Genomic DNA, 13,192 nt, shown 5'->3' with positions numbered 1-13,192 from the left:
TTGACTTGGTCTTACTAGGCTCTGGTCTTGGTCTTGACTTCATCTTTGCCTCCGTCTGTGTACTTTTGCGGTGTTGATCTCAGGAGGCGAGCGCAGCATGGAGAAGGCAGACAAGGGGTTTGTCAACAGCGAGAGGGTTTTCAACCGCCCGGCGAATCACCACGCTGGAGATGAAGGAGCTGAATGAGCGCCAGAGAGCTGAGCATGCCCACAAGATGTATGAACACACCAGGAACTCCCTCAGGCAGGTGGAGGAGCGCAACTCAGAGCTGGAGTCCAAGTTTGCAGAGGTAAGATGTTTGGTAAGGAAAGGTATCGATCAGTCAGCCTTTTAATGATTACCTGGCTCACGTACAAAAACTAGTTTCACACTCAAAGATCTTTCATCGGATGGCCACAGTTCTAAGGAAAACAAATTTCCTCTGCACGCATGCAGCATTTGGAGGCTGAATGACTGAAAGGTTTATAATAACTTACATAATTACATTTTTTTTGTGTGAAACAGCTCAGCTTGTCATTATCTCAAATGGAACCAACCTAAAATTTCACTCTTTTACACCTTCACCTTGAACAGCAGCAGCCTCACTTTGAAGACTTGAGTTGTTTTTTGTTTTGTTTTATCTGTTTTCTTTTACTTGTAGCACTTGCTTGCACTGTAAAATATAGATACTAGATGGATAGATACTTTATTTTGATCTCACAGGTGAAATTTACAAATGTATATATTATATATATATACTGTACATTTTAATTCAATAAATATAGGTGTTGTTGTGGTAATAAATATTATAATAATTATTATAATATTGTAAAAAATATTAGACGGCTATGTTTTGCCCAAAGGGCACGCCTAATATTTGTCTGTTTTTCTCCAGCTTACCAAGATGAACGCGGAGGCCCAGAGGGGTGGAGCGCGATCTGAGGGACGAGCTGGCAGACAGCGTCAGTAAATCTGTCAGCGACGCCGACCGGGCCAGGATCGCAGAGCTGCAGAAGGCCGAGGCTGAGCTTCGCATCGAGGTTTCCAAGTACGTTTGATGTGCGCTGGCCACAGGCGTTGATTTCGGTGGGGACGGGGGGTTGTGTACCCACCACTTTTGGTCAACATTCATTCAGTACCACTATTTTTTCATAATGACGATATGAAGCTATGACGACGATGACGATAGTAGAGTCAGTTGAGTCCTGGTTCTTTTCCACGACACAGTTCCAGTAGGTTTTTGTCACAGACAAGAGAAAGAACAGAGACGAAGCAGGACACGATCTGAACTATAGCTCAGTTAAAAATATCTACAACATATTAAATTCTATGTTCATCTCATTCACTGATGAAATTTTAAAAAATTCCAGTTGGAGTCACTTCCAATTGATTTTACTGTCACGAAATTCTAAATATGTGTCCAAGTGAAAAATACTTCTTAACGGGACACATCAGATACTAACTCAGCAAATATGTTTAAGGTTTCAATAGTTCATATAGTGATAGGTCCTAAGTCCTGTTCGTACATCATGTTACAAACAAATTCTGATCTGTGTTTCTTTTTTTCCTATCAGGCTGCAGGAGGTGGCGAATGTCGCCATGAATCAGGCGTCTGCTCTGCAGACCAGACAGCAGTCCAGGGAAAAGGAAGTAGAAGCTCTGAGGAGACAGATCCTGGACTACCAGGTAAGATCACTGACGGTAACCGACGGTAGCGCTGCCTGATACATTCATGCTAGCGTACTTCGGAGCACCTTGTTGGACGTGTAGTTTGCTTGAAGATGTTGTACCACTCATCCGGGATGAGTTGACCTGGATGACTGAGGACCTTCGCAGATACTGCAGAGTACCTTAATTACACAACTATTTGCGCTATCACAAAAAGGACGACCAGTTCCTGAAAGTTGAGAGGTTGTACTTCACAGGTAAGTTGCTGTCATTACAGTCATGACTTGCCGGCTTCTTGCAAAAGAGCAAATTGGACTACCGTGATGACAGCGAATGGCTGTTCTCAGCTTACGGGAACAGATGGATGTTTTCTGATGGCAAATAGTATAATTTCGGTGCTCCTACTGTTCAAAACTTGGGGGTCATCGAGACAATTCCAGTTTTATAGGTTCTCTTATCAACAGTTTTCGTCTGCGCAAACGCATAATTGCGCCAAAGGTTTTCTAATCACTATTCACCTTTCAACATGATTAGCTAACAAAAATGTAGCATGAGAAAACAGGGAGTGATGGTTGGTGGAAATGGCCTGTGTAGATGTACAGTACGTAGATATTCCATTAAACTCAGCTGTCATTCATTAAAAACGCAGCAAAAAGTGCTTTACAAAATAAAAACATGCAACATAAATACACCACAAAACACTCCCTCCCCAACACTTCTGCAGAGACCCACAAAAACAAACACAGACAGCGTATGCTAATGTAGCGCTGGCGCTACCATCTTTGTTAAGGGTTGAGTTAAAGTTGATCACTCGAAGTGTTTATAAGCAGTAGTAGTACTAGTAGTATTGTGATTATTATTATTATATTCATGTTTTTTAATGAATATACTTTGCACAGACTGATTTTTTACTTCGTAGGGCAAGAACTGATTCGTAGTTTTACTGATGTTCTGGAACCATCTCTGCCCCCAGTCGCAGTCGGATGAGAAGGCGCTGATCGCCAAGCTGCACCAGCACCTGGTGGCTCTGCAGCTCAGCGAGGCGGGCCGCTCTGGGGAAGCTGCAGGTCGCCACAGCTCACGTCCAGCAGCTGGAGGCCTACAAGCTGCGTGCCGAGCAGCGGCTGGACGCCGGCGAGCACGCTCTGTTCCTGGCCCGCCAGGAGGGCAGGAACCGCTGCAAGCACCTGCGGCAGACGGTCCAATCGCTGCGCAGGCAGTTTGCCGGGGCACTGCCGCTCAAGCAGCAAGAGAAGTTCTCCGCGACCATGCTGGGCCTCCTGGACGACAAAGCCAGAGCGCAGCAGGAGAGGAAGAAGGCGGTGGAGGAGAGCAGGAGGGCGGAGGCCAGAACGGAGGAGCTGGAGCTGAGGCTTCGAGGGCTGGAGGAGCTCATCACCACGCTGAAAGACGTGAAGGGAGCCCAGAAGGTCAGAGGGCGGGGCGATGTGGACCAAAATTCCTGTCTTATATATTTATATCTATCCATATATATATCCAGATGTTTTTTTCCACAAAGTGAGAGCAAATGTGTTCAGTCAATGTCAAACCAAATATGACACGTCACAAGTAGTTATTGAAAACCGGCTGTTTCAGGGAACATAATCAAATGAATAAATCATTATGGGTTTTTTTTCACCTGGTTCATGAACGGTTCATGGTCAGCTGTTCATATACTAGAATGTCAACATAGACACTGTAGAACAACAGGAGTACCTTAATCAAATCAAAGGTCCACAAGCTGCAAGGAAAAATATCCTTTAAAAATAGCCTTCTAAATAAAAATCCTGTCTTTTCCTGAAATAATTATATTTATATGAGAAAAGATTTTTTTTTTGCTTTTTTGCTCTTCCACCGGCGATAGATCCTGGTACCTGGTACGACCAGGTTCCTCCTCTGTTGAGCTTGTGCTAAACATGTGACATCACAGAAGGCCGTCCTCTGATTGGTCCCTACGGACAGAGGGCCGTCCCTCTGATCGGTCCCTACGGACAGAGGGACGTCCTCTGATCGGTCCCTACGGACAGAGGGACGTCCTCTGATCGGTCCCTACGGACAGAGGGACGTCCTCTGATCGGTCCCGGTAGTTGACAACGACCTGATCAGAGACCGACAGCATCTATGATCTGTTATTGGTGCGATTTCACACAGGTGACTGAATGGCACAACAAGATGGAGGACACTCGCCTCCAGGAGCTGCGGAAGGGCCGGGAGCTGGCGCTGCAGAAGGAGGAGATCAGGTACCTGAAGAACCTGGTGGAGGAGCAGGAGCGAACCATTCAGTCGCTGGAGGAGGAGATCGTGCAGCAAAACACGGTGAGAGAAAAGCTGTCCGGGGTGGAGGGGCGTTCCCTGGATCGGGTGAACCTGTCACCACCGACGGTATCGCTGACGATGCAACAGCGCTAGTGTACGCCATAGTACCGTAATTACAAGAGTATTGGCGCTATCAGTTCAGTTCCTGAAAGCTGAAAGTTTCACTTCACATCCAAGTTTCTGTCACTATGGTAGTGACTCGCCGGCCTCCGGAACAAGGGGGGATTACCGTAATGACAGCAACATGGCTGTGCAACATGGCTGTTGTCAACTTCCAGGAACCGATGACACTTTTCAGATTTCAGGAACCGTCCAAGGGTTTCTGAGCAAATGGTTGCATAATTACGGTATGCTAGCACAAATGTATCGCCAGGGATACCATATTTGATAGCCTCCAAAGTGTTGTTGCTGTTATTATTTTTGTTACTGTTGTGTATGTACTATGTATATATGTATGTATCTGTGTATGTATATACGTATATATAAACCTCATTGACTTTTGATTTTTTTACAACAAAAAAGAATAAGTTGGTTCAAATTTAGAATTTGCATGTATTTTAATAATAGTATTTAGAAGTAGAAGTAGATAAAACACAAAAAGAAGAACAAAACTCCCTTGTACCTTTTCTAGTATTTGTCTTTGTGTAAGACTGTGGTATTTATTCTTCTTGTGAACGTGCGGCCAAGTACCAAACATCACGTCCTGGGACTCACCTGAGTGACAGGAGACCAAGTCGGGATTGTTAACGCTGATCTTCTTGTCTCTGCCTCGTCAAGATCCAGAGGAGCGCCAGCTGGTGTGGGACGAGCGGGAGGTGGAGCTGGAGCGCCAGCTGGACCAGCACCAGAAGCACCAGAGTGAGGTCCTGAGTGGTGGCGAGAAGGTTTGTCCGTAAATAGACAAAAAAAAAAAAAAACGGCCAAATCAATCATGGCGGTTGCTGTGATGCGTCTCTTCGTGTTTCAGTTTGAAGACGGATCCGGCACGCTGCCAGACCCGAGTCTGCTGTTGCTCAGCAGCTGGAGTTGGCGTCGAGCAAAGTCAAAGAACACCTTCGCACTATCGGGGACACTCGGGTGACCTGCAAGCATCTGGAGGAGGTGCATTGTTCACAGACCCCCGTCTCACCACCGTTAGAACTACTGGGCGACCTATCACACATAGTGGGCGTGTCCAAACATGACTTTACATTCATAAAGGTCAGGATGATCACAGCCGCCCAACATATCCCCTCATTATGGAAACGTATGTCCCCACCACATTCGAAACAGTGAATTGAAACCATGACGGAAAAAAACTCATGCTTACGGAAGCAACTTACTACCAAATGATGAGTAATGAGTTATGTATCACAGAATTCAAGTTACTGTCTTAGATTTGTGTCATGTGTCTTCCAAATCAAGCGCGTCTAACACCCAACTCCCACTCGTATGCAGAGATTGAAGGAGAAAGAAGAAGCCCTTCGGCGTGCCGAGCAGAACGTCCTATCCAGAGACAGAGTCATCAACGAGCTGCGTCTGCGCCTGCCGGCCACCGCCAGCAGAGAGCGTCTGCTCGCTGACCTCACCAAGCACGACGAGGGTCAAGCCGATGGGCGGCCGGCGCTCAGGCTGGCTCATCAGACCGTCAAAGACCTGCAGGGGCGGCTGGACAAGAAGGAGGCTGTGCTGAGGAGGTACCAGGAGCAGCTGACACAAGCCCGACAGGTACGCTGGCACCGAGGACTGGACGTCCGTGGAACGCCTTCCAGTTCCTTTACAACATAGCAGGTGTTTGTGTGTTCATCTGTCTGCAGAATACCAGTAAAAGTTGTGAAATGTTTCCAGTGTGTCCGTATTCTGACACCTCCAGGTGATTCTTTGTTGGGGAAAATCAGTATGTTTGTCACCTCACAAAAAATTCCTATACATAGCTCTTAGTCACCATTGACGAGATTTAAAAAAAAAAATCATACCTCACTCAGTTCTTTCACCAATTGGTCGGAAATCTCATACAGGCATTGGGGGTGGGCTCCATGATCATGTTACAAAATTATATTTGGATGAGATAGAAATGGCGGACAGGAAAAATCCAGAAAGTTAAAATGGGAAATCCCATTTAGGAAATAGAAAAATTGCTAAAAATAACGTTTGGTTCCGATTCACCTTGCAATATGTGAGGCGGATGTAGAATGGTCATATCTACTATCCTGACAAGTTTCGTGAAGATGGGATCCAGTTTACGGATTTGTCAGACAGTCAAAGTTCTACATTTGTAACATCGAAAAGCCCATTGACAACACATAACTGACCAAGAATCGGTGAGAGCGTCTGATTTCATTGATCTGATTGGCTGGTTATTGTGGAACACTATCCCCCATAATTCCATCTGGATCCAATCTGGATTCTGGATGGGTGGATACGAGCTGCTTTCCTAGTTGTTAGTGTCACCAACACACTCTGTGGTAAGTCCACGCACAGCTACACCGCGACAGCATGCAGATGAACGAATCAAGCAGCAACATCTGGAGCTGATTAAGTTAATTCATAACTAAAGAAATTAAAATTGTAACATCAAGTTGCGTTAAAAACAGAGAAATAAAATATTGCTGAGTTATTATAAGAATTCATGCAAGAAAGTGTTCAATTAACAACATATAAACGAAGGCTGATTGATTGTTGTTGTGTTTTTTTCGGTGTCAGGATCAGGAGGAGATGATTCACAGGCACCAGGAGGAGCTGAAGCTGTTGCATGAGAAGCTGGACGTGACCTCTGACACCTCCCTGGACCGATTCCGACAGACGGCATTGGTACATGAGTTATCTTCAGTCCAGACCAAAGATTCCGGCGCAAAACTCCCAACTCTGTGTGTCCACCAGCAACAGAACGTTTCAGCAACAGTCCAGTTCACACTGAAGCTCCGAGCTGTGACCGCTCACTACCAATTCACGTAAACTGCTGTTGTTTCCACAGCAACGGGTGCCGTAAAGCAGAACAGCATAGCAAACCACTGGAGAACTCAACTCTTCTGATCCTTGAATATTTGTGGTTTTGTTGGCATAGCATGTAGCATATTACAACAAGGATTACAACAGTTAGCATGCCTGGTAGCAGGTCTGTGTCACCCAGCCACAGACAGCCCCCCACCGCCCCCCAGCAGCAGTGTCAACGTTCAGACCGCTGACACTGCTGTTGGAACCGTTCCGTTGCTCCATGAGTCTTCGGTCCTAGACTGGTCTTGTCTCTCTCCCTGCTGAAATTACTTCCTGGGCTCATGTGTCACAGCGATTGCCTCTGATCAGGACCTCGTCTCCTTTCCATCCAGGAGCTGATGAAGAAGCCCACCATCAGCCTGCCTACGTCCAAACATCTGGAGCGTTTGGCCGAGCTGGAGCAGACGGTGGCCGAGCAGGACATTTCCATCTCCTCCATCACGGAGAAGCTGAAGCTGACCGCTGCCGAGCTCGAGCGAGAGCGGGTCGCCGTGGAAACCCAGGCTAAGAAACACGCCGATGAGATGTCAAAGTAAATGTCATCATTGTTTAAACCGCAGTTATTATTCAGAGGAATCAAATCCGATTCTTGAACATGTAGACTGACAATAATCAAATAGGACATACAATAATAGAGCTAAAGGAATGTTCCAGTTCTTTGCCACATTAGAACGACGCAGTTAAGTTCCATCTCCAGAACATACAGAACATGTATTTTATAAGTACAATGATGTTTTCTACAAGAGGTTGCAAGTTTAAAAAAAGAGAAATAAAGGCAAAAGAAAGATAAAATACCCCCCCCAAAAATATGTTAAATTACAAAATGATTAGATGAAATACAACAAAGTCAGATAAAACACACAAAAAGATAAAGAAAAAATAAGATCTGGTGAACAAATCTTTTTACTGAACGGATTCATTCATTCATTCATTTTCCGGTTACGGGTCTCGGGTGTGCTGGAGCCGATCCCAGCTGTCAACGGGCGAAAGGCGAGGTACACCCTGGACAAGTCGCCAGCTCATCGCAGGGCCACATGAAAGACAGACAACCACTCACACACACACTCACCCCTGAGGACAATTTAGAGTGACCAATTAACCTCAGCCTGCTTTTGGAGGTGGGAGGAAGCTGGAGTACCCGGAGAGAACCCACGCAGACACAGGGAGAGCATGCAAACTCCACATAGAAAGATCCTAGGTTAGGAAGCGAACCAGGGGCCTTGAACGGATTCTAATGATTCAAAAGAAGTTTTCCCATCACCAGCAGGAACAGGATCATTTTAACAGCGTTCAAGCTACTAAACCACAGGGACGTGAAGGATTCATAAGCTGCTGAGGCAAAGCAGATTACATAGTTCACAAGTGCAGTGGGACACCGGTCAGCGCCGTCGCTCAGTGACGTTTCAAACTCATCCACTTGTAAACCCGTCGTCTGCAGCCACGTCTTCCTGCTGACATAATCCTCCACCATATGTTTCTGCCAGCAATGGGCTGCCGAACAGAAAACACAAAATATCCCACCGCAGGTGTTAACGTCACGTGGACGCGGGAAAACTGCACCGAGCGTTATGATTTTAACCCTACACGGGGAACTTTTTCACTTTTATAACTATTTCGTGTTGTTATTTTTAACAAATCAAATAAATTACGTTTCCATATCTGGTATTGTTTCAGACAACAGAGGACAGTAAAACAGTAACACATTTTCTAGAAAAATCTATTCATAAATGTTGACATTTGTATAGTATATACTTCTAAAGTATAAAGTATAACAAGAAAACAAAGAAAACAATGGTTTCTGGTATGGTTTCTCGACCTATAAAGGGTTAATGTCACACCTGCTGCTATCCCTAACCCTCATCACATGACTTAAGAAGTGTTTACAGGAGTAAACAGGAAGTGATTAGTCTGTGTCAGCGCTGCTGATGTACTGCCAGGCACACAACTCTTCTGTTGCAACAAAGAAAGAATGTCCTGGGTTGACTCCAACTGGCTCCCACCATTTTGGCCCAAACGTGTCAATCTCATTTCTGTCCGTCGCTGTATGTCCCACGGCGTCTTCAAGTTGCCGCACGCCTCCGTTTCTCAACTTCTTCGGAGTGTCCTGATTTATTTTTTTTTGTTTCCTCAACACGGTTTCAGCTCGGCTCGTCACGAGACGTTCAACGTCAACGTGATTCTCGTGTTGAGGGTTCAGGACGTCCCTCTCTCCTCAGGGACCAATCAGCTTTCTGCAGACATCACATGTTAGTGGTCGCACGTTGTCCGCATTGGGATATGTGTTTTCCTCCTGGTACTCCAGCTCGGAGCCTGGGGAACTACTATTTTCCATGATATTCAAATTTTTTTGAGTTTCCCCTGTAGTGCGTTTCCATCATTTTCAAAGCGACCCCCCCTCCCCCACCCCCCACCCACTCCACCCCAACATAGACAAGCAGTAACAAAAAATGAATCAGTGAATTTCTTTCATGCAACAACATAAAACGGTGAAAACTACTGTCGATGAAAGCGTCTGTCTGACCCAGGCTGGAGGAGGCTCAGGCCGCTCAGCTGAAAGCCCTGACGAGCGACGCCGAGGACCAGAGGATCCAGTTGCAGAAGGAGGTGAACTTCCTCCAGTCAGAGCTGGCAGCCCAGAGGGAGGCCAACGTCCGCTCCCCCAGCAACTCAATGAAGAACCTGGTGGAGCGTCTGAAAGCTCAACTCGCCCAGAAGGAGAAACAGCTCAAGGTCTTTCACCTCCTGTTGCATGTTCGCAGGGCCGCATCTAGCCGGTTGGTGCCCTCAGCACCCGCCCCACACACACACACACACACACCTCCACACAACTAATTTATCTCTATGTTCTATCTATCAATGTTCCACAAACAGCTCCGGTAACCATGAATTCAGTTTTAACTCAAAAACCACTGATCTCCGCCAAGCAGGACACTAGAAATTCACATCAGGAATGGCTTTTGAAGATGGCCGAATGTTTTTCAGCTGTCAGATTCAGAATCGAATTGGATCCAGATGAAACTTGGTGGAATTATGGGGGATAGTGTACTACAATAACCAGCCAAATGTCAAAGAAATCAGACACTTTCACCCATTGACAGCTATGTGTCGTCAATGGGATTTTCAATGTAGAAATTTGACTGACTAACAAATCCGTAATCTGGATCTGATCTTGTTACGGTAGTAGATATGACATTCTTCATCAGCCTGACAAATTATAATTTAATCTGAATCATCTGTTATTTTAATTTTTTTTAAAGTTTTTTAAATGGGATTTCCCCTGTTGATTTCCTTCATTTTTCCTGTCCACCATTCAGTTTATCTGTGATTTCCTCCTCTTATTGTTTTAAAGTTTATATTGTCACTGTCATCACCTCCACCAATGCCGGCAATCTATCTATCTATCTGTTTGTTTGATTATTTGTTGGCAAAATAACTCAAAAAGTTGTGAATGTCCCGTTCAGAGATGTTTCCAGTATGTCTGTATTCTGACCACCTCCAGGTGATTTTTTTTTTTTTTTGGTATATTGGTATATTTGTTACATCACAAAAAATTCAAAAAATCTCTCATCTTTGACAAGAATTAAAAAAAAAGAACAACCAATATCTCACTCCTGCCCCGTCATTGGGGGAGCAGAGTGGGTCTTCACTCACCGTGTTGGTCGGGTCTTTGTGCTGTGTTTCCTCAGGCTCTCAGCAAAGCTCTGCTGGAGCTGCGGGCAGAAATGACGGCGGCGGCGGAAAAGCAGGTCGTCGCCAGTGCCGCCCAGAGAGAGGAGAGCCTCAACGTACAGGTGTTGATCGACAAGCACACCAAAGATCTGAAGGTGGGACCCCTGCAGTCGTTGGCGCCTCATAGACGTTTTCAGTTCTGTTTTCATGTAAACTGTAATCAAACGTCTCTGAAGTCCTGGTTGGTCTTTTCTTGATTTTACAACTTTGTTGAACTTTTTAACCTGTTAACATCAATGTTTCCCCAGCGCTTCACTCGCGCCGGCATATTTGAGCATGAATAATAACTCCTCCTCCCTCATTCTTATTATTTACTGCTGTTTATCTTTGACAGTTTTATACATTTCTTATTCAGTTACCTACTGAGATTGATTTTATTTGATCTTCTTTATTTACTTTATCTTATGTAATCTGTTCTATTCACCTCCTTCTTTCGTTGAGGGGTTCTGTTCCCGTGGTGTTTGCTTGGCTCCTCATTTTGAATCATGTGTGTGATATGAGCTGGATGGGTTTAAACGTCTTGTTTTAACCCTTTAACACCAACGGTAATCACCAATACATTCGAGCTAGCATACTTTTGGATTAGCTAACATACTTTGGAGTACTAGTACTAGTACTACAGACAGAGGGCTGTCCTCTGATTGGCTGATTGACATGGCTGCTAACGGCCTCTTTCGACCATCAGACATTCACTCACATTCTTACCGGGCATTCTTGCGGGTGCAGAGTCTTGTCCAAGGACACAGCGACACAACAGAAGTCAAACCTGAGTCGAACTGGAACTGTGGAGTGGAAAAGCACCATGAGAGACAGGCAAAGCAGTTCTTTTAGGTGTACTGAATCAGTAGAATCGATTCAGTAAAAAGATGGTTCAGTCGCTCAGGGAGTTAAAGTGTGTTAATGTGTTCAGCGGCGTGCAGCAGCACGTTTTGACCGCAGCCTTTCATCTCAACATCCACATGAAAGCAGCACATCTGACCGCGGGTGTCAGACTACAAAGTGGGTGGTGTTGATTGACGTGTGGGATCTGTGTGCCCCCCAGCCAGCGAGTGAGAGGGGTGAAAAAAGGACGTGGAGGCAGGTTTCACTGCCAAACATTTGATTCAAATCTGATTCAAATGTTTGATTTCTGAATATGTTCAAACCAGCTGCTGGTGGCACACAGGTCAGATGAGGTCATACCTCTTCCCACTCCTCTTCACCTCAAATAGTTTTTCATGATTGCTCTTTTATCATTATTATTAGATAGATAGATAGGTTCGAAGAAGATCAAATAAAATCTAAGTAGGTAATGGAATAATTCAAATCATGAGGGATGAGAATGAGGAAAATATCAGACATAAATAAATAGATAAATCAGGGTGATAAAATATGTAAAACTGTAGATAATCACCATCAGCTGTAAATCACCACATAGAACACAATAAAGTGAATTTCCATGAATGTCTCCACTCGAACAAACAACCCAAGGTCACGTTTGCCTCCTTCCAGAAGCAGGGTGTGTGGGAGAACGAGTGTCTGCGTTGTCTTCTCACTGCTCTGTCTCATGTCAGGATGGCTGACTTGAAGGTTGAGACGAGTAGTCAAATAAATAAACTGTTTGGTTCAGATGATTGTCATTATGCTTTTTGTGTTCTGTTCAAACCAATCGTCATGTGGGTTTCAGCTCACGCGAATGAGGTTTGTTCATGACAGGAGACGTTTTCCCCCCAATCTACGTCTAAATGACCTCAAATTCTCCTATCAGGCTCGCGTGCAAGGCCTTAACGAAGAGCTGCAAGCTGCGAAGGAGTCCGCTCGCGCGGCCAGAGCCAGGGAGAACGCCCTGAGGGAGGAAGCAGACGTCCTGAGCCAGGACCTCCAGAGGACGCAGAAGACTCAGAGGCGCCTGCAAGACGAAAAGGAGGAAAGAGAGCATGAACTTCACGAGCTCAAGCAGCAAGTGAAGAGGCTCAGCAGCGCCCTTCAGGTTCTTATCAGCACCAGCTCACTTCGGTCACTGTTCTGAAAGATTTACACACTACACAAAGTCCGAATCTTACCGGGATATTTGTCATTGATATTTGTCATTTGTGGGTCTGCCGTTGGCCGTTGGCAGACTCATGTATGTAATCAGACGCGTTGTTTTGACCGGCTCGATCCCGATCGGTGTGCTATGACTTCGTCACGTCATGGCGACCACGGTTTGCAAAACATTAACGTTTTTGTGTACGATTTTTGCCGTAGATAATGAATGGGAGCGCACTAGAAGAGCTCATATCTCGGCCAAATCTCACTCGACCGACACAAAAATACATCCACGCGTTCAGGGTATCGACCCGGTCCCGACGGTGTGTGCGCGGTCCAGGTGTGACCTAGGCCTGCGAACAGTCAGGGTCAAAGGTCCCCCCATACACAATCATTGACATTCCAGAGAGAAAGCTAGAGTGAGGAGAGTGTGGGAGCCTCAGGAATAAAGAGAACTTTGACAAACAGCTCAAGATTGTGGGCTCCCGTTTGGCTCCAGACAAAAAAAATACACTCTTT

The 13,192-nt window shown here is 45.5% G+C and overlaps 1 protein-coding gene across 1 annotated transcript in view; it reads left to right on the top strand.

Annotated features, from left to right (window-relative positions):
* The window catches only part of LOC144738860 (centrosomal protein of 290 kDa-like), a gene marked incomplete at its 3' end in the record, with an annotated part of 28,011 nt that extends 15,376 nt beyond the window's left edge, over positions 1 to 12,635 (top strand). The window contains 18 exon segments of the mRNA XM_078621854.1: positions 84 to 139; positions 141 to 290; positions 876 to 905; positions 907 to 1,028; positions 1,555 to 1,666; positions 2,622 to 2,693; positions 2,695 to 3,078; positions 3,800 to 3,964; positions 4,532 to 4,540; positions 4,750 to 4,848; positions 4,932 to 4,965; positions 4,968 to 5,065; positions 5,402 to 5,671; positions 6,647 to 6,754; positions 7,270 to 7,469; positions 9,463 to 9,667; positions 10,624 to 10,761; positions 12,414 to 12,635. Of these exon segments, the coding sequence (XP_078477980.1) occupies positions 84 to 139; positions 141 to 290; positions 876 to 905; positions 907 to 1,028; positions 1,555 to 1,666; positions 2,622 to 2,693; positions 2,695 to 3,078; positions 3,800 to 3,964; positions 4,532 to 4,540; positions 4,750 to 4,848; positions 4,932 to 4,965; positions 4,968 to 5,065; positions 5,402 to 5,671; positions 6,647 to 6,754; positions 7,270 to 7,469; positions 9,463 to 9,667; positions 10,624 to 10,761; positions 12,414 to 12,635 (2,474 nt within the window).
* Positions 12,636 to 13,192: the final 557 nt, after the last annotated feature.

Source organism: Lampetra planeri, unplaced genomic scaffold, assembly GCF_965212315.1.
Source record: "Lampetra planeri unplaced genomic scaffold, kcLamPlan1.2.h2 scaffold_1193, whole genome shotgun sequence".
NCBI lineage: Eukaryota > Metazoa > Chordata > Hyperoartia > Petromyzontiformes > Petromyzontidae > Lampetra > Lampetra planeri.
The sequence above is the reverse complement of the archived record's forward strand: the minus strand, read 5'-3'. Positions and strand labels throughout refer to the sequence as shown.